The sequence below is a fragment of the Phyllostomus discolor genome, chromosome 7 (genome assembly GCF_004126475.2).
Source record: "Phyllostomus discolor isolate MPI-MPIP mPhyDis1 chromosome 7, mPhyDis1.pri.v3, whole genome shotgun sequence".
Taxonomy (NCBI): Eukaryota; Metazoa; Chordata; class Mammalia; order Chiroptera; family Phyllostomidae; genus Phyllostomus; species Phyllostomus discolor.
This window is the reverse complement of record NC_040909.2, coordinates 107,612,318-107,634,008: the sequence shown is the minus strand read 5'-3', so window position 1 is coordinate 107,634,008 and position 21,691 is coordinate 107,612,318. Positions and strand designations below refer to the sequence as shown.

General features: G+C 39.9%; 1 protein-coding gene across 4 annotated transcripts in view; it reads left to right on the top strand.

Annotated features, from left to right (window-relative positions):
• Positions 1–282: 282 nt before the first annotated feature.
• RAD54B (RAD54 homolog B) overlaps positions 283–21,691 on the top strand; it is a 77,633-nt gene continuing 56,224 nt past the window's right edge. Inside the window, exons 1-3 of one of the 4 annotated variants that reach the window (XM_028533956.2) lie at positions 283–401; positions 5,035–5,195; positions 8,475–8,643. In XM_028533956.2, the coding sequence (XP_028389757.1) occupies positions 5,061–5,195; positions 8,475–8,643 (304 nt within the window). In that variant the 5' untranslated portion in view covers positions 283–401; positions 5,035–5,060. The other 3 variants (XM_036031253.1, XM_036031256.1, XM_036031255.1) reach the window with 3 other exon arrangements.

Genomic DNA, 21,691 nt, shown 5'->3' with positions numbered 1-21,691 from the left:
GTCATGTTTTAAAATGAGGTCTATAACAACAATTAAAATAAAACAAAAAATAAAAATAAGATAAAATGAGGTCTTTAGCCTCAGCATCTACATCTTCGGACTGTAGGCACCGAATAAATATCTTTTTTGAATCGAACCAAAACCTGAAGAAACCTGCAAGCGCTCTAAGACAAATGCAAAGAGACATGCGCGGTAAGGTCGTCCAATGGGAATCCGGCTGTACTGGACGCTGCAGTAGTGGGAGGTAGTGCGCACGCGCAACGGGCTCTCCCGCGATTGGCGGTACCAAGGCGGGATCCTTGAGCACCTCTGGCAATGAGGGAGGTGATCGCTACTCCAGTTCCTCCTGCTGGATACGCGGCTTCTTTCGGATCCGTCGCAAACTGAAGGAGAACTTCCAGGTGAGACTGCGGCTTCCTGTAGGTTCGTGGCCGACAAAGCTGCGAGAGGCGCCAGAGGCCTCGGAGGAAGGAGGAAAGGTGATTGCCTCCTGCGGGTCCAGGAGCGGGATCGTAAGTGTGAAGGACCTCCTAGCTGCTGGCCCTGCGGTGGCTGGTGGCGCAGGGCGCGGGGTGAGGGTAGGGGATACGCTTGTGGTGGACGCCCGATCTGCACCTGTGGCGTTTGGGTTTCTTTTTTCCAGCATTAGTCTAAATACACTCTCCTGTAAGGTGTTAATTAACAGAAGATTTTTGTACGCCGTTTTTTTGGGGCGATAAAGTGAAAGGAGCTGCTTAAGCCACAAAATGCAGAAAGAGCAGAGGAGGTCTGTTGTTGGTTCTTGGTGGTTTTATTTACATTGTTGCTCCCAGATTGCGTCTTCTCGGACTGTTTGGTAAAATTTACCTGTGAAGCCAGCCGGTCCAAAGCTTTTGTTTGCTGGGAGTTTTTTGATTACTGCTTCAATTTCACTAGGTATAATCTGTCTATTCAGATTCTCTGATTCTTCCTGATCTATATTTGGAAGATTGTATGTTTCTAGGAATCTATCCGTTTCTTCCAGTTGGTCCATTTGTTGGCATATAGTTGTTCATAATATTTTCTTACAACCCTTTGTATTTCTTTGGCGAGAGTTGTTATTTCTCCTCTTTCATTTCTGATTTTATTTATTTGAGTACTCTCTTTTTTTTCTTAATGAGTATGGGTAAAAGGTTTGTCAATCTTATCTTCAAAGAACCACCTCTTGGATTCACTGATCTTTTTGTATCATTTTTTTAAAAAGACTATTTCATTTACCTTTGCTCTGTTCTTTATTATTGCCTTCCTTCTATTCACTTTGTGCTTTGTTGTTAATTTTCGAGTTTCTTTAAGTGTACAGTTTGATTGTTTAGTTGAGCTTTGTCTTGTTTTTTTTTTGAAATAGACCTGTAATGCCCTGAATTTCCCTCTTAGGATTGCTTTCCCAATGTCCCACAGATTTTGGATTGTTGTGTCCTACTTTTTATTTGTTTCCAGGTATCTTTTGATTTCTTCCTTGATCTAGTTGTTGGCCCATTCATTGTTTAATAACATTATTTAGCTCCGTGTCTTTACGTGTTTTTCAGTGTTTTTGTGATTAATTTCTAGTTCCATAGCATCATGGTCAGAGAAGATGCTTGACATAATTTCAGCCGTCTTAAGTTTATTGAGACTTGTTTTGTGTCCTAACATGTGTTTTACCCTAGAAAACATTACATGTGTACTTGAAAAGTATGTATATTCTGCTGTTTTGGGGTAAAATGCTCTGAAGATATAAATTAAAACCATTTGATCTAGTGTGTCATTTAAGGCTGCTGTTTCCTTGATTTTCTGTCTGGAAGATCTATCCATTGAAGTCAATGGGGTGTTAAAATCCCCTACTATGACTGTATTTCTGTCAGTCTCCCTTTATGTTCATCAAGATTTGCTTCACATATTTCGATGCTCCTGTGTTGAGTATGTAAATGTTTTACTAGGTTTATATCCTCTTGTTAGATAGTTCCTTGTATTATTATGTACTGTCTTTCTTTGCCTCTTACTATGGTTTTAAAGTCTATTTTGTGGGATATAACCACTGCTACCCCAGCTTTTTATCCCTTTCCATTTGCATGAAATGACTTTTTCCATCCTTTTACATTTAGTCTGAGTGTACTTTTGGTTTGTGGTGGGTCTCTTGGAGACAGCATATATATATATATATATATATATATATGTGTGTGTATATGTGTATATATATATATATATATATATATATCCATTTTGTTGTTTGTTCCATAGCATCATAATCAGAGAAGATGCTTGACATAATTTCAGTCGTCTTAAGTTTATTGAGACTTGTTTTGTGTCCTAACATGTGGTTTACCCTAGAAAACATTACATGTGTACTTGAAAAGTATGTATATTCTGCTGTTTTGGGGTAGTCTGCTGTTTTGTTATAGTCTATTTTCCTCTGTTTCTTTTTTCTTTCTCTCTTTTTTTTTCTTCTTCTTAAAGCAAGCCTGTTAACATTTGTTGCATTACTGGTTTGGTGTTAACAAACTCCTTAAATTTTTATTGTCTGGTAAGCTCCTTATTTCTCTCTTAATTTTAAATGATAGCCTTGCTGGGTAAAGTAGCCTTGATTAGAGGTCGTCGCTTTTCATCACCTTAAATATTTCTTTTTTTTTAAAGTTAATCTACTTGAAGATAATTTGTTTTTATTTTATTTTATTTATTTATTTTTAGAGAAGGAAGAGAGGGAGAAAGACAGAGAGAAAGAGAAACATCAATGTGCGGTTGCTGGGGGTCATGGCCTACAACCCAGGCATGTGCCCTGATCATCACCTTAAATATTTCACACCACTCCCTTCTGGCCTGATAGGCTTCTGTGGTGAAATCAGATGGCAGTCTAACTGGTACTTCCTTGTATGTAACTACCTGCTTTTCTCTTGTGGCTTTTAGATTCTCTCCTTGTCTTTAAGTCTTGACATTTTAATTATGATGTATCTGGGTGTAGGCCTCTTTGGGTCCAACTTGTTTGGGACTTTGAGCTTCCTGGACTTGGGTGTCTGTATCCTTCACCAGATTAGAGAAGTTTTCCATCATTATTTCTTCAAATATGTTATTGATCCCTTGCTCACTGCCTTCATCTGGTATTTCCATGATGTGGATGTTATTACACTTCTTGTTGTCCAAATAGTTCTTAAGCTCTCCTCATTTTTTAAAATTCTTTTTTCTTTTTGTTGCTTTGCCTGGCTGGTTTTTTTCTACCTTGTCTTCCAAATCACTGATTTATCCCCTGCTTCATGTAACCTACTGTTTATTCCTTCCAGTGTATTATTTATTTCAGATATTGCATTTTTATTTTTGACTTGTGTCCCTTTTTATGGTTTCTATGTCTTTTTTGTACTGTTGAATGCCTTTATTTTTATTTATTTAAAAGATTTATTTATTTATTTTTAGAGAGAAGGGAAGAGAGGGAGAGACACATCAATGCATGAGAGATACATCAATCTATTGTCTCTCCCTTGCCCCCAACTGGGACCTGGCCTGCAATCCAGGCATGCGCCCTGACCCGGAGTCAAACTGATGATCTTTTAGTTCACAGGCCTGCACTCAATCTACTGAGCCATACCAGCCAGGGTGCTGCTGAGTATCTTTATAATCATTATTCTAAACTTTTATCTGGTAAATTGCTTGACTCCATTTTATCTAGTTCTTTTGGAGAATTCTCTTGTTTTTTTGTTTTTTGTTTTTTTCCTCATTTGGGATCTCTGTCTTTCCATTTTGGTTGCTTCTTTGTATTTGTTTCTGTGTTTTAGGTAGATCTGCAAAGACTGTTGTAGGCCTTTGTCAGGTGCTGCTTATGACTGGGCGTGGGTAACCTGTTTGGAGCCATCAGTGATCCGTGGCATGTGGCTCCCTCAGCTGTGCCTGTTTGTGCACAGAAGGAACCCGGATGAGCACCAAGGCTGGCTTTTATGAGCACCAGACCCAGGGGAGGGTCAGCTAAAGTCTTAGAGCTTCCAGAGCTGTGCCTTAGTTGTTAAACTAATCACTGATATAGCCTCAAGCTGGACTCAGTAGTCAGCTTAAGCTCCACAGGGTGAGGCAGAGTGATTCCTGCAGGTAAGGCTATTGTTTCCCATCAGGCTGATGCCACTTGAAGGGGGTTGCACTGCCTGAGAAAAACTGCATTTGCATTATGGGGAATGACTCAGCACAGGGATCGTGGTGGCTGTTCCTTCAGTTCTCTCCCCAGAGCCACTTGCCCCAGACTCTCCTCACTCGTCTCTAGTCCACTCTCCCCTTCCTTTGCTGGACCCTAGGGTAAGTGGCTGCAAATGAAATTTTGTGTGTTGGCCCTTTAAGAGGCTCTGTGCATCTCCAGCAGTCTCTCCTTGGCAGGCAGAAACCCTGCTGCTTCTTACAGCTGGATGTTACCTGGCTTTCTTTCCAGGCTCTGGTGCTGTAGGCTGGGGAGCTCAGCTTGGGGTTTAGACCTCACACTTCTCATGGGAAACCCCCTGCCGCTAAAATATCCCTGTGGAACTTCAGCTGCCACCTGTGGAAACTCAGCCCTCTTATGTCCCCTCTACACTTCCTACCAGTCATGTTTGGTTAAGTGGCTTCTTCCCTCTCTCCGTGGTTAGAAGGCTTCTCTCGAGCTTGTGTTCAGTTGGTTATTCAGGATGATTTCTGTGCAATTTAGTTGAAATTCCAGATTGATTCTGGGAGGGGGCTGGTGTGGTTTCTACTTATTCCTCTGCCATCTTGGTTCAACAGTAACTCACATCACATCCATTTGCATTTCATTGGGCTAGCTGTAAATTGGTGACAGTCACCCTGTCTGAAGGGGCTGGGCTTTTCCAGCTACCAATTTCTCATGGGTGACATAAGAAGACCCTGGAGGCCCCTCCCCACTCGTGATCCCTAAGAGCTCTTCTGTGCCCGACTATGTCCAGGTTCCAGATGCCTTGCCACCCCGAACTGCTTTGGCTTATTCTCTTATATTTTTAAAGATATGGTTGTAGTGATGAGCTATTTTTATATTTGGAGGTGATGCCAATCATATTTATGGGTGATTTTTGTTTTTAGTATTTTTCAGGTTAGTAGTGCTGGCTATGAGACGATCTGCAGCACCAAGTCAGTTGCAGGGAAAACCCTTCAAAAAACCAAAATTTATACCACCCGCAAGAAGTGGTCTAAGTCTGAATGAAGAGATTACAAAGCTGGATCCAGATATGCAATTATTTGAGGTAAAAAAAAAAAAGTAAAGGCAGCATAATATAGACAAGCATGTATTTATAAGAAGTGCCATTTAGCCTTGGCTGGGTGGCTCAGTTGATTGGAGCGGAGCCCTGTGCATCATAAGGTTACAGGTTGCATCCCTGAACAGGGTACATGCCTAGGCTGTGAGGTGGGGCACGTAAGGGTGGCAGCTGATTGATGTTCCTCTCCCTCCCTCTCTCTTTCTTCCTTTCTCTCTAAAATCAGTGAACATATCCTTGGGTGCATATTAAAAAAGGATGTTATTTAAAGAGTTAAAGATATTACTGCCTATAAGATTTTTCAGCATTTCTGACAAAGTCTTCTCAAAACCTTAAAAATAATGACCAAATTTAAAAAAAAGGAATGACACACAGTTGGGTCCATGAAATAAACTTTTGGTAACAGTAAAAAAATACCTTTTTGAGGTTAGGGGTAAAAAAAATTACTCTGATGAGTGTTCTGTTTAAAGATACAATACAAATGAGTGAAAACTTTAGGTAAGGCTGTTTAAAGAGAAATATGTAAATAATGATTTATTCTGGACATTTCCTTTCATTTTACTTATAAAAAGTAAATGCTTTGAAGCAGTCTTAAAATATGCACTTGACTACTAAGAGAAAGGATTGTTTTGGTCTTAGGTGTATAGAAAGTATATAGAAAGTATATAAAATGGGCAGTCCATATTTCTGCTACTCTATAATTCTCTGATCCATTTATGCTATGGAGATTAAAATTTATTAATGTTTTTCTATTTTTTATTGAGGTAAAATATATGTAACAAAATTTGCCATTTTGCCATTCTCTAGGGTCCAAGTAAGTGACATTAAGTTCACACTGTTGTGCAATAATTACCACTGTGTGTATGTGTTTCCTCACTCAAGGACATTTTTTCATTGCTTTTGGAGAGAGAGGGAGAGAGGAAAAGAGACAGAGAGAAACATCAACATGAGAGAAACATCAATTGGTTGCCTTCTCATACATTCTCCTACCCGGGATCAAACCTGCAACCAGGGCGTATGTTCTGACCGGAAATTGAACCTACAACCTTTTGTTTTATGGGATGACACTTCAACTGAGTTACATTTGTCAGGGCTGGTCTGCATTTGTTTAATCCTACGTAATTTTAGAATTCTTGCTACAACATAAGGAGAAAACATAGTTTTTCATTTTAAATATTTCTTTAAAAAGCTTTATTTAAATATAGTTCACATACCATACAACCTAGCTACTGCAGTTCAGTGGTTTTTAGTATATGCATAGTTGTGCAACAATTACTAAAATCAATTACTAAAATCAATCAATGTTTTAGAACATTTTCATCACTCTGAAAAGAAACCTTATACACAACAGCACTCATTCCCCTATTTCTTCAAATCCCTCAGCCCTTGGTCACCACTAATCTACTTTCTGTTTCTATAGATTTGCCTGTTATGGACATTTGATATAAATGGAATCTTACAACAATGTGGCATTCAGTAAACACTTTGAAGTACTTAGAGGAAACGGAGCACAGTGCCTCCAGCTAACTCTGAAATGTGTCCACACACATACACACAAGGGAGGTGGAAGGCAGGGAAAGAAGGAAAGTAAATGGAACAAAATGTAATCATGTGCTAAATCTGGTAAAGGGTGTATGGGACTTTCTTATCTTATTTTTGGAATGTTTCTATAACTCTGAAATTGTATCAAAATAACATGTTGGAAAAATAAAATTTATGACCTCCATTAGTTTATTTCTATGACTTACTTTAAAACCTTACCAGATAGGTTTTTTGAATGTCTCCAAAGTTTATTGTAATGAATATTTATAAAGGTATGACAATGTGAGTTACTATTTTTTAAAAACTCAAACATACTGTCGTAGACAGAAAAATGGCTCTCCAAAAATGTCCATGTCTTAATCCTTGGAACTTGTGAATATCTTACCTCATGTGGCATAAGGAACGTTTTGACTAAGTGATTAAGGACCTTGAGATGGGATGGTTATTCTGGATTACCGGCCCAATATAGTAAAAAATAGAAGGAGCCAGAAGAGAGGGTCAAGAAAGTGATCATGGAAGCAGGTTTAGAGAGATGCAACATAGTTGGCTTTGAAGTGGTAAAAGAGGCCACAAACCAAGGAATTTGGGTGGTTTTCAGAAAGTTGAAAAGACAAGGAAATGTATTGTCCTTTGTATTGTCCCAGGGCTATATTTCTTGCTGAAATATAGCCCTGGCAATTGTGGCTCAGTGGGTTGAGTGCCTGCTAACAAAGGTCACAGGTTCTGTTCCTGGTCAGAACACATGCCTGGGTTGTGAGCCAGGACCCCAATTAGGGGTGTGCTAGAGGCAACCTATTGATGTATCTCTCACATGTCATTGTTTCTCTCCCTTTTCCCCTCCCTCCTCTTTTCTCTAAAAATAAATAAATAAAAGTTTTAATAAATTAAACAAATAAAAACAACATACTGGCAGTATTATACAAATTAGCAATACGTATTTTATTTATTTATTTATTTATTAAAAGCAATTTTTTAAAAGATTTTATTTATTTATTTTTAGGGAGGGAAGGGAGGGAGATAGAGTTAGAGAGAGAGATAGATAGAGAGAGAGAGAGAAACATCAATGTGCGGTTGCTGGGGGTTATGGCCTGCAACCCAGGAATGTACCCTGGCTGGGAATCGAACCTGGGATACTTTGGTTCCCAGCCTGCGCTCAATCCACTGAGCTACGCCAGCCAGGTATTTTATTTATTTTTTAAAAGATTTTATTTTATTTTTAGACAGAGGAAAAGGGAGGGGGAAAGAGCGGGAGAGAATTGTCAGTGTACACTTGCCTCTTGCGCCCCCAACTGGGGATGCAGCCTGCAACCCTGGCATGTGCTCTGACTGGGAATCAAACAAGTGACCCTTTGGTTCACAGGCCAACACTCAGTCCGCTGAGACACACCAGCTAGGGGTAAGTGTTGATTTTAATATTGAGAAATTTAGCAAGAAAAAGAGTGGTTGACTATGAAAATAGCATGTTAAAACTTGTTTAAAAGCTCTTCTGGTATGTTATTTAAAATACACTATAATTATAAACACAATTTTTATCTCATCTTTCAGCTTTTAGACATAATTAAGACTAATTTAAAATACAATAAAAATTGGATTTAAAATTTACTTTAAATATCTATTCCCTATTAATATACAGAGAAAGTAAACTGGTAGCACATGTTTTAAATTAGGAATTTATATGTAAAAATATGGAAAATCAGATATTTTCTGCATATTTCATTCTAATAGGGTGCTGCAGGTGATACTTTCCACCAATCACAAACTGATCCCAGAGTATGCAGTTTAAATCTCCTGCCTGCTGAAGAAAGTGCTAGAGAAATGAATCATGGGGATAATTACAGGGGAAAAGATTGTTTTGAAACATCTGCAATGCCAACATTAACCCTACATCGTACAGGTAAGACTGCACTTCTTATTAATCATGTTTACACTTGATCAGTCTTATTACAGTATTATTTACATTGATTATTTATTAGAATGAAAACATTACATTTGAAAGTTATTGCTATAAAACCAATAGATTGTTGGCAATTTAGATTTTTTTGTTTCATAATTTCTCTTAATGACTGGATTAATAGCCATGTAATTCAAATCTCATATTTTATAATAGGTATATGTCTAATATTGTTCATTGTAAAGTCAATGGTCAAATATGGTCTTTTCCTCAGTTACCAAAATGTGTTTCAAGACGTGAAAAAACATTTCTGAAAAAACATTTCTAATAAAACATGTTGATTACTAAAATTGGAGAGGTGAACTTGAAATAAGTAAAATGATTAATTCATTGTAGTCCATGGAGTAACTTCAGGTTGGTTACATGGGAATTATGAAGGTATATAATTGCAGGAAAACGAAGCATTTAACAAACATTCCCTCTGCTACTTTGTTGATGGAGTTAAAATAATGATTATGGTTCTTTTTGTATCTGTGATAGATCAGTATTGTTCAGGTAATAAAAAAAATAATTAGGATTGTTGACAGATGTTTATTTGGCCTTGTGAAGGCAACATCAGGACTACATTTTTCCAAATTGTATTTTATTAATTTTTGGTTAAATAACCGTATTCAGGGAGAGAGCCCCATCTGCTGGTCTGTAGAATTGTAACTGCCGTCCTTAAGATACCAGTGTAAATCAACAAAAAGGGCCTTAGCGCTTACGCCTTTTGAAGGAAGTTCTTGAGCTTGGTGATGATTAATGAATTTTACCTATAAATGGGTTCATTTCTTGTTGAGGCAGAAAGGAAGTCTGTGTTTTCTCAAGTGGCCAGGTTCCTTGGTGCCATTTATGTTCCTCATAACTTGAAAAGTTGGGAAGAACTTTGGAGCTGGAACCAATTCAGGGAGCTTTGCAAAAGCAGCTCTGGGCATGGCAGTGCAGCTGCTGCCATGTTTCACTGGTTTGCTCTCTGATTCCTTTCTACCTTCCTTTCCTTCCTCTTTTCTCCCTCCCATCTTTGTTAAATGAATGTCCTATTTTCCTACACTTTCTTTTCTACCCTCAAACTTATAGCAGTTAATGTATGCCTATTTTTTTTTTTTTTTTTCTATCATGGTAACTAATTTCTTCTCCAGAGAATAATACTTAGACTCTACAGTATCACACATGACATGTTACTTATTTGGGGTGTAGTTGATTTTTATTTGGGGTTTTACTATGGTTTCTTATTCCCTTCCCTGCTAAATATAAGAGGAGAGTTAAGAGTTAAGGTACATTAAAGCTGGCTGTGGCTGGTGTGGCTCAGTGGATTGAGCGCCAGGCTGTGAATGGAAGGGTTGCCTGTTTAATTCCCAGTCTAGGGCAGATGCTTGGGTTGCAGGCTGGGTCCAGTCCCTGGTGGGGGTGCGTGAGAGGCAGCCACACATTGATGTTTCTCTCCTTCTCTTTCTCCCTCCCTTCTCCTCTCTCTAAAAATAAATAAATACAATCTTTTAAAAAAGATACATTAAAGAGAGAGTTAATTTGCTCAACCCTTAATTCCTTAATCCTTTTCTGATTTAGTACATTCAGTGGACTGAGGAACCTGTGCTAACCTTCTGATAACCTTCCTGCCTGTCATTCAGAGAGAGGTTAACTGGGAAAAACAGCACTGTAAGAAGCATATTGCTTTCTGTGGTGCTTGCTGGAGAGGGATGTTGTGTATAGGAAAGTATGGAGGCAAAAGACCAATGTAGTGTCCATTCTCCTTTTGATAACCTTTCAATCCTAGATCTAATCCACCTTGAGTTGAAGGTCCAAGCCAATGTTAAAATATATCTTCATTTTTCCTCCATTGCCTTTTTCTCTTGAAAAATATCCTCCATATGTAGAAGAGAATAATCCAGTTCTAAATTGAGTAGTTGTTAACGTTTTGCCTCATTTGTGTTTTCTGTTAGATTATATGAATGAAAGTAAGCATATGCTGAATCTTGTGGAGTATTACTGAAGTTTCATGTCTGCAAATAAGCACAGGGGTGACAGAATGTCTAGGTAGTGCACTCCTACCAAATCAAGGTTGTGTGTGTTCAAATAGGCTTGGCCAAAAAATTGAGCCATCATATGCTCTATTGTAGAAGAACCTGTGTGATTACTAATTTCAGGAAAGAGTCACTACCAAATTAATGCAATTTTTGAATTTTATTGGTTGTATTTATATTTAATTCATAAATGTTTGATTTTTTTGTTGTGATAGAATATCCATAACATAAAATTCACCTTTGTAAAGTGCACAGTTCAGTGGCATTTAGCACGTTTACAGTGTAGTGTAACCATTACCACTACCTAGTTCTACAACATTGTCATCACACTGAAAGGAAAATAGGGACAATTAAGCAGTCGTCTCCCTGTTCCCCATTCTCTTCCCAGCCCTGGTAACCACTAACCTGCTTTTTATCCCTATGGTGCCTGTTCAGGACATTTCATATGAAGAGAATCAGTAGTCCCTTGTGACCATTTTTTTTTTTTTAGGTAAAACCTAGGTAATGAATGCACATGGTAAAAAAATTCAGAAGTCATGAAAAATATAGTAAGAAGTCCCCCTTCCCTGATCCCTAGCTATCTAGTTTCTTTCCCCAGATGCAACCAATTACCAGTATTTTGGGTATCTTTGAGATATTCTCTATTTGGAAACATTTGTGTATAATATATTTTCCCATACAAATGATTTTTCACTAGCTGCACTGTTCTGTAGTTTGCATTTTTACTGTAACAGTCTGTCTTTGAAATCTTTTTGTCAGTACAGTTAGAACTGCCTTTTTGTATTTAAAAACTACATGATATTCTACTGTATGGATTTGCCAAATGTATTTAATCAGGACCTTATTAATGGTTATTTAGGTTGCTTGGCATCTTTTGTTATGACAAACAAAACAATAATGAGTATCTATAAAATATAAATGTATGTGGGGATATACCCATAGGATAAATGAGCTGGGAGCAGGGTTCTGGTCTCAAAGTATGCGCATTTGTTCTTTGGATGGATAACAATGAATTGCCCCCTGCAGAGGTTACTACCAGTTTACACTCCCACCAGCAATGTATGAACAATGTATGTATCACTTATTGTGATGCTCAACTTATATGAAAGTACATATAGGCATGCCTTGTTTTATTGCACTTTGCAGATGCAAAATTTTGCAGATGTGTTTTTTTACTAATTGAAGGTTTATGGCAGCCCTGTGTCAAGCAAGTCTGTTGACTCCATTTTTCAATAGCGTTTGCTCACTTCATGTGTCTGTGTCACATTTTGATAATTCTTGCAATATTTCAAACTTTTTCATTACTGTTATATTTGTTTTGGTCTGTGATGCTACTATTGAAATTGTTCCGGGCGCCATGAACCGCACCTGTATAAGACAGTGAACTTAATCTGTAAATGTTGTGTATATTCTGGCTGCTTTACCAAATGGTTGTTTCCCCATTTCTCTCCTTCTCTTTGGGCCTCCCTATTTCCTGAGTCAACAACATCGAAATTAGGTCAGTTAATAACCCTATAGTGTTCTCTAAATGTTCAAGTGAAAGGAAGAGTTGCATATCTCACTTTAAATCAAAAGCTAGAAATGATTAAGCTTAGTGACGAAGGCATGTTGAAAGCTGTGATATGCCAAAATCTAGGCCTCTTGTGACAGCCAAATTGTGAATGCAAAGAAAGAGTTCTTGAAGGAAATGGAAAGTGTGACTCCAGGGAACACATGCATGATAAGAAAGGGAAACAGAAGAACAAACCAGACACAACATTACCTTAAGCCAAAGCCTAGTCCAGAGCAAAGCCCTAACTATCTTCCATTCTGTGAAGGCTGAGTGATGTGAGGAAACTGCAGAAGAAAAGTTTGAAGCTAGCAGAGGTGGGTTCATGAGGTTTAGGTAAAAAGCTATCTCCAAGGTGAAGCAGCAAGTGCTGAAGGAGAAGTCACAGAAGGTTCTTCAGAAGGTCTAGCTAAGATAAGTAATGAAGGTGACCACACTAAACAGCAGATTTTCAATGTAGACAAAACAGCCTTATGTTGGAAGAAGATGCATCTAGGACTTTTGTTGCTAGAGAGAAGTCAATGCCTGGCCTGGAAGGACAGGCTGACTCTTGTTAGGAGCTAATGCAGCCGGTGACTTTAATTCGAAGCCAGTGCTCATTTACCATTCTGAGAATCCTAGGGCCCTTAAGAATTATGCTAAATCTACTCTGCTTGTGCTCTATAAATGGAACAAGAAAGCCTGGGTGACAGCACATCTGTTTACAACATGGTTTACTGAATATTTTAAGCCCACTGTTGATATTACTTCTCACTGACAATGAACCCGATCACCCAAGAGTTCTGATGGGCATATCCAAGATAAATGTTGTTTTCATGCCTGCTAGTCCATGATTACGTGTTGTATTTAGTTTCATGTCCCTTTAGTCTCTTTAATCTTTTGGTGGGATTGAAAGTTGGTACAGTCACTATGGGAAACAGTATGGAGATTCCTCAAAAAATTAAAAATAGAACTACATTATGACCCAGCAATTCCACTTCTGGATTTTTATCCAAAGAAATCTAAAACAGTAATTCTGAAAGATATTTGTGTCTCTATGCTCATTGCAGCATTATTTACAATAGCTCAGATATGGAAGCAACCCGAGTGTCCACAAAGACAAATAACATATGGCTCTATTTGTATGCGGAATCTTTTTTACATAAGAACAAAATAGGCCCTGGCTGGTGCGGTTAGTGGATTAAGCACTGAACTGAGAACCAAAAGGTTTCCAGTTTGATTCCCTGTCAAGGAACATGCCTGGATTCTGGGCTAGGCTCCCAGTTGGGAGTGTGTGAGGCAATGGATCTATGCATCTCTCACACACTGTCGTTTCTCTCCCCTTTCTTCTCCTTCCCTTCCCATCTCTTTAAAGATAAATAAAGAAATCTTTTTTAAAAAGAACAAAATGAATGAATGAACAAAACAAATTCAGAAATAGAGAACAAATTGAGGATTGCCAGGTGGGAGGGGGATTAAGGGACTGGATGCATAAGGGAGAGGGATTAAGAAGTACAGAATAGCCATGGGGATGTACAGCATAGGGAATATAGTCAGTAATATTTTAATATTTTAATACATATGGTGACAGGTATATACTGGACTTACTGGGGAGATTGACACGTGCACCGGCCAGCGGTGTTATGGATGAGGTATGAGATAAATTCATATGGACTACCGAGTTCTGTGGAGGAAAAGGGACGGCACGGCTACCTTCTCAAGGGGAGACGTGTGCCCTTGCCTTGACAGGCTTTCATTGGGTTCAGTTTGCACAGGAATACAGGTAAAGCTCATTAATCATTGTCAGACAGTAAAGATCAAACAATAGAGAGCATACAAAGAACTACAAGGGCTTATTCTGAGTCTGGGTTTGTTAGCTAAAGGGCTACAAAACTTTGGGGAATAAACTCATTTCCTGCTCAGACCCTTATCATTTAATTGAGAGCATTCTTAGCAAAGCAAGTTTCACAGGACTTTACCTATTCTTTCTCAGCCCTGATCACCTGGGGAACCCGCCCTTTCCAGCACAGGGCTGCACGGCCCTCTGTCATTGTTTCAGGCTTAAGTCAGGCAGGGGAAGTAAGGCAGCCAAGAGATTAGGAGACTTCTTGCAGACAGAATGAGGACTCAGGCTATGTCAAAGCCGAGGGGTGAGGGTCCATCACCTGCTTTTGGTATAGCCTCCCAAGTCCTTCCGTGGGACCTCTCCGTGATCGTGCCTGTCTTAGCTCGTTCCCCCCTTGGGAAATCTTACCTGTTATTGGCTAACTGACCAAGCATTGGGGGCCAGTTATGGATGAAGTAAAAGGAGCAAAAGCAGCTCCTGCCAGGGAGATAAGCTTTGTCTCCTTAGTGGCTTATGGTCCGAAGGTCTCACTCAGCCTTAGCCATGGGAGGGTTATAGCTTCTGAAACCGGGCAGGGTAGTTACCAACAGGAGATCACTTTGTAAATTGTGCAAATGTCTAGGTATTATGTTGTACACCTGAAACTAATAATATTGAATGTCATCTGTAATTGAAAATAAAATAAAATAGATGTTGATATTAATAGTCAAGCCAGAAAGGATATTTGAAAGGAAGCTATTTAAAAAAAATTTGTGACTATTTTCTTTTGTGACTCTTAATTCCTTATACAACTCTAAGTACTAAATTTTCAAATCCACTATATTCTATCCCCATAGAAAAGCATATTAAGAATCAGGAAGCCACCCTTTGTTTTTAAGGGCTTTTTTATGGAGATTTGGGTCAGGGAATAAGTGGGTGTCTTAATTTTTGGGATGTATAGAGTTGTTTTCTAGTCTAGATTATTGGACAGTGTTAGGAGCCCAGTCTGCTGAAGAGGGAAACCATGATAGGTACATCTCTACCTCTTAAAAAACCCGTGAATATCATTCTCCCCTAAATCATTTGTCTCTAGGTTTTAGGATTTTTGAGGGGCTTTTCAGGCAACCTACATATAGGGGCTGTTCCTTTGAATTCCTGCCTTAGACAGAAATGAATACATTTGCCCAACTTTATCCTGGAATCAGGCCAGTAGAAACGGATCTTGGTCATTTGACTATTGCCCCTCTCATATTCATCCCTCGAAATAATTTTGAAGCGGGTTTGAGATTATTTACGTGTTATGAAGTACCATTTCTAGGAGACTGAGTTACCAAATTCTCTCCTGAGTATAGAGCATTGCTTGCTTTTTTTCTAAGATGGGCACTCATGGGAAAAGGCAGTAGTCCGATGACATACATACTGAGCAGTGGTTCTTTTTTTTTTTTAAGATTTTATTTATTTTTAGAGAGAGGGGAAGGGAGGGAGACAGAGGGAAAGAACTTCGATGTGCAAGAGATACGTTGATCACTTGCCTCTTGTATGCCCCCAAGTGGAGACCTGGCTTGCGTCCCAGGCATGTGCCCTGACTGGGAATTGATCTAGTGACCCTCTGATTTGCAGGCCAGCACCCAGTCTACTCAGCCACACCAGCCAGGGCAGTTCTGTTTTAAAAAGCTAAATTTATTGATGTAACATTGGTTAATAACAGTATATAGATTTCAAGTGTACTACTTTATAATACATCTGTGTACTCCATTGTATGCCCACCACCCAAAGTCTCATCTCTTTCCATCACCATATTTGGTACTCCCTTTAATCTCCTTTGTCTTGCCCCATCCCTCTTCAGTTCTAGAAACCACCATTCTGCTGTCTAGGAGTGGTTCTTAATTAGCATGGGTAGTTAGGGGTAGTGTATGTATTTGTAAGGGAGGGTGTGGTTTAAGACCTAAAATTAAGGATCAGTGTTATGTGCTGCCTTGACATTGAGTAAAATCACGAGGCCATGAATGGCCTACCTGCAGGTCCCCCTTCCCACTCTGTTCCTGAGGTAAGGTCCCTTAGCTAGATCCCATTGAATGGATCAGGTGCAGTCTCTGTTTATCCCTCAGTAGTAGGCTGTCAATGTAAGAAAGTAAGAAATGTTCAAGCCTCTAAGACTTTTTATGAGTTTATTTGAGCCAGACTGACAGCAATTGCTGGGAAGCAGACCTCAACAGATCGGGAAAATGCTCCAGAAAATGGCAGTTTTGCACCTTATTTTATACATTACAGTCAAGAGGTGGCATAAGGGTGATAGATTTGGGAGGCAGGAGAAAGCAAAGCAGGGTGCAGGGGGACCTCTGGGATTGGATAAAAAAAGTAAAATGATACACGCTTACTTCTGCATAGGTGGGTACAGCATAGTTTAACAGTCAACAATTAGCAGTAACAATATGAGCATTTGTGATTTCTGCTCTGGTGGTTGTACTTGAGGTTTGGCAAAAGGGAAGTTACCTTGACATTACGAAGAAATGTTATAGATGTAAAAGACAATAGACAGGCTCAATTAAGGTAAAGATGGACTTTTGTCAGGGAAGATTGCAGCCTAGGACATGACTACTTGCCGTAAACTGCTTTTAGTTAAAAAGTTTTAATTTCAGACCATCCTATATGGTTACTGTAGGTCTCGAGTTTTTCAGGCCACCACGCAGGCCTCCCCTGAGCTTGTCAGGTTTAGTTATGTGTCCCCTTATTGTCCACAAGGCTTTAGTTCCCTGCCAGCTGAAGGATTATTCAAACAAGCCAATCACATCCTTCATATCCACTAGGGTGCCCTCGCCACCCTTGATACTATAAAGGCTGCCTCCCACAGCCCCTAGTGCATCACTCTGTTCTAGAGGGCGACCCCCGGGGGCCCTGCATGAGTTTTGGTGTCCTCCTTCCCTGGGCTGTGAGTATATGTGACTATCTGGCCTGTATAGTGTCGGGTGTTGTGTGTTGGACCACCCCCATAACGGTAGAGCAGGAATTCCTTCCTCATAGTTGGGTGAATAGGAGGCAGTTCAAACAGAAGGGTATGCATACACACATGCATTTTTCTAAAGAGCTTTTCTGAGTTTCCCAAATAGGCCTGTACCTCTTGTTCTCCTTCCCCCCATGCTGACAAGCTACTGTTGTATAGACTGTGAGGTGTGTTCCCTAAGCTATCTTTTGGAAAATGTTTTCACTTGCTAGGATGTTATTTGGTCTAAGACCTCTTCCTCAGTTATCTGGATCGGGTGTGAATGGGATTATTCCTGTTTGAACAGAGCTGTAATCTGGGGGTCTGCTTTATGCTTTTGGGAGGACCAGTATAGAATAATTGAAACAATGTGGCATTCAGCCTCTACTTTTTTGGGAAGAATGAACTCTATTCATAGCTTGCATCTTCTTTGAATTCTCATTTAAAAACAAAATGTGGGAAGTAGTGATTTAAGCAAGATAAAATAGGCAAATAGGATAAGCATAATGGAAAGAAAAACCACAGCAGATTTTTCTTATACCAGTTACTATGCTTTTGTTTTAAGTATTGATAAAAATACTGGCTTATCTAATTGATTTTTAGTGGTATGTATAACTGGAAATTCCAGGCTTCAGGATTGACTGGCCTTGCCCTTTAAAGGGTATCATCTTGGGCCCAGTTTCTTTCCCCTTTTCCCATCAGGCACTCGCAGTATTGGCATTGGACTTAGGCTGGGCTCCCCTCGTGTCAAATGATAGACCTCAGCAACTGTTGGGGCCACATCCTATTTCTCATTTGTCTGATGAGAAGCAGATGGTGCCCACTCATAATCACCAAATAAGACTTTATAACTTGGTGCTGCGATCGGGCCACTTTGCTGGGACCAGAGGGATTCCTAACCTTAGACCTAGGAGTGCCGCTGTGAAGGGGTAAAAGGAATGTTGGTGAGACACCTTCAACATCCAAAATTATGAAGTGAAAAAAAAGAAAGCTAAAATAAATTTGAGTAGCGTGGCAACATTTATAGTATACAAAATTTAACTAAAAGCTAGGTTCTTGCCAACCAGCTTCAGGGACACTGGCTCCTTTAGCTCAAAATATTTTTATCCCAAGAACAAGACTTGGCCAAACTGAGTTTCTTGATTGTTGACTGGGAGCTGACCCATGAAGATGTATGTCAGTTTAGATTGTATGGAGTAAATCTGTGATTCAGGTAGCGTGCTGGAGTAAATTTTACACTTTCACTCTGTGAGAGTACTAGAAAATACCTATACTGGTCTCTCTCCCCAGTTCCTGGCACAGAGCTCCTAAAACCCTTGTAATTGCCTCAGTGATGAGAGTACTAGGAGCACCTTTTGTTCTAATATTTGGTCTTTGACCCCAGTTTCTGACAGAGTTCCTGAATCCCTTGGAATTTTTTGGGTGATAGGAACGTCTTTTGTTTTAATGAGTTGACTTTTGGTGGGGTCCATGATTAGAAGCTTATAATTTTCAACTCTATATCTCCATTTTCCAGAGAGGGGAGAGCTCAGTATCCACATGTGGTTCATGGCTACTGTATTGGAGAGCGGAGTTCTAGACCTTTTTGGAGTGCATTTTCAGATGTATGTATCTATCTACTTTCTATACCTATATAAAGGTGTTACCAGACAGGGGACCTGGCCCCAAGTGGCTCTGCCTAGGGCCAGCTGGTAGTGTGTGGGTTTTTTTTGTGCAGGAAAAATTTCACAATACAAGTCCAGGTACTTTTTTAGAGGACTTTGAAGGTGTACTTAATTAAAGCTGGGGACAGTGAAACAGGAAGGGCATACGGTACAAGAAACCACGAGAGACAGCCTAGGCTGGGCTGCTTTGACTCACTGGGAAGTCAGAGAAAAGGGGACCCTGGGGCCAGGTTCAGGGATTAGCCTGAGACAAGCTGCCACTGCCCATTGCTCCCCTGGTTGTAAGTCTCGAGAGACCCTTAGAGTTTAGGAGATGCGTTCCTGTGAGGGAAGAAGATAAGGAAAAAGAGGGGGAAGGGAATGGCATAGGCTGCTCTCCAGAGGGAGCGCGTGATCATCTGCCCTTCTCTTGACTGTTTTCTCTCTCTCTTGCAGGTGGGAATTTTAGGGGAGGTGTCAGGGAAGGTCTCAGGAGAGGGTTTCAGTGGAACTGTTATCAGTTTCCAGGTGTGTTCTTTCAGGGTTAGTGACAGGGCAGGGGGTCATTAGTCATTGCAGCTGGTCCTGGCGTTTCCCACCTTATTTTGCTGTTTTTCTGGGCCTGTAGCTGAAACACAAGTGAGGCCTAGATGTTATCTCTAGGGAGGTGACCTTTTGTGTCTGGCTGTAAATTGACCTGTCAGTTTGTTCAGCTGCCTGTCTAAGTTTCCCGACTCCACTTGTCCTGGCTAGCTGGCCTGTCTCAAAGGGAGCCCCTTCAAACGGAAGCCAGAGCTATCATCTCAGAGGAACTGCTTTGCCTGTCTCACTCCTCAAACCTTTGGAATGTTAAAACTGGGCAAAATAACGCTTGGGCTGAGCCTAAAGCAACATTGCGTTCCAAAGAACTGTTTGCAAAGATAACAAGAAAGCAGTTATTATGACTACTGTACTGAAAATTAAAGCCATTTTTAGAATCAGCACTGCTGTATTAGCTTATCTGCACCTATAGAAATTTCTTCCTTAGCTTACCACCCTGTTCATGTAATTATTCCCTTTCCTGTCTCATAAATACCCCTTGCCTTCATCTCCTAATCAGAAGACTATTTGGGTTCTGCCTGAATCAGCGATTCATGAATAGCTATTATTTTGACCCCCAAACTCTTGTTGCCTCTCACTTTGGTCCTTGTGTTACTGGAAAGGGGACCTGGCCCTGAGTGGGTCTGCCTACGGACGGCTGGTAGTGTGTGGATTCTTGACTTTGTCAGGAAAGATTTCACAATGATTTTTACAGGATATTTATTAAAGCCTGGGGCAGTGAAACAAGGAAGGGCTTAGGGTATTGGAAGCAACAGAGGAGCCTAAGTGGAGCTGCCTGGGCTTTCTGGGAATGATACAGGAAAGAAATGAGCCTTGGCCGGTCTGGTGTAGCTCCCTAAGAAGCCAGAGAAAAGTGGGGTCCGGAAATTAACACAGGGCGAGCTGCTGCCACCCATTGCTGCTTGGCCGAAAACCTTGTGGGGTCCCTTGGACTTTAGGAGATGCATGCCTATGGGGGCAGAAGAAGGGGAAAGGTGCAAGGTGAGGGCACACCCCAGAGCACACGCGTGTGCTGTGCGCTGAGACCTTTGTTTTGAGGGGTTTTAAAGTCTGGGGACTTAGGGGCGGTTTTAGGGGAGGATCTCAATAAAATATTCATCAATGTTATGCTGATGTGCCAAAATGAGATTTATTCTTTTGACTTCATCTGTCCTTGGGCCTGGTTGGCAAAGAACACTAATTGGGTTTTTGTTATTTAGCTCCCTGAGTAGGGTGATTTAAGCTATTTACCCTCTGGCTGGGGAGGAGAAATGCAAACCATCTACCAGTACTATCGGGTATTCTTGATTTAGGGAAGGTTGGATTTACTAGATGGCTTCAAACTGCTTGTTTAACCATTTGTCTCAGTTTCCTGTTTTGCTTGTCCTGGCTTACCTGTCTTAATTTATTTTTAGGTTAACAGTTATGGAAAGTTTTACACATGTAAAGTATTAATAGATACTCCCAGATCAATATCCAGAATGCCATTTTTACACTTCCATCAATAGTACGGAAGAGTGTTCTTTGCCCTGCCTCCTTAATCCACTCTTGACATCTTTGGTCTTTAAGAATTTGGTCATTCTTATGAATGAAAATTGTTTTTCGTATATATTTCCTTGATTTAGTGAGATTGAATGATTTTTAATAGTATTCTGTTTCTTAACACAATATCTGTATTTCTTCCAAAAATAACAAAATATTATTTAAGGACAGCATAAATTTTGTGTTCTCACTTTTTTTTATCTATGATCGTCAATTTTTCAATTCCTATGTCTATGGACAAGAATAATTTTCATTACTATTTGCTACAATTTACTGAGCAGTAAAACTCTCCAAAGGCAGTGGAAGGCTAGGACTCAAGTCAAGGTTACTCAGTAGGGTATGCCCGACAACACCTAGCATTCTATAGAACACCCTGCAGTCTTTCACATTTTTTCCTGATGAATACACATTTAACGCTTCTTGCACATGTCCTGGCTTATTGTGAGAACTCAGTACATTTAATTGGCTTCTCTTCCATTGAAAGAATGAAAAACAAGGATTTGAAAATTTATGGCATTTCTGCAGAACTATAGTTTCCTGGTTAGGAGCTGTATCTAGCTAGATTCACCTTTGATTTCCTTGGGCCTTGCACAGTGCTTGGGAGCGTGTTTTTGTTCTATTTTTTTTTTTTAAGATTTAAAAAATTTATTTTCAGAGAGAGGGATAGGGTGGGAGAAGAGAGGGAGAGAAAGATCAATGTGTGGTTGCCTTGCACACCCCCAATGAGGAACCTGGCCTGCAACCCTGTCAGTTAATTGAACCGGTTTGCAGGCCAGCGCGCAGTCCACTGAGCCACACCAGCTAGGGCAGAGGGAGCTTTTTTAATGGGTGTTCAGTAATTGTTCGGTTGAATGGAACTGTGTTCAAGTATATTCTAATTCATTCTCCTGTCTG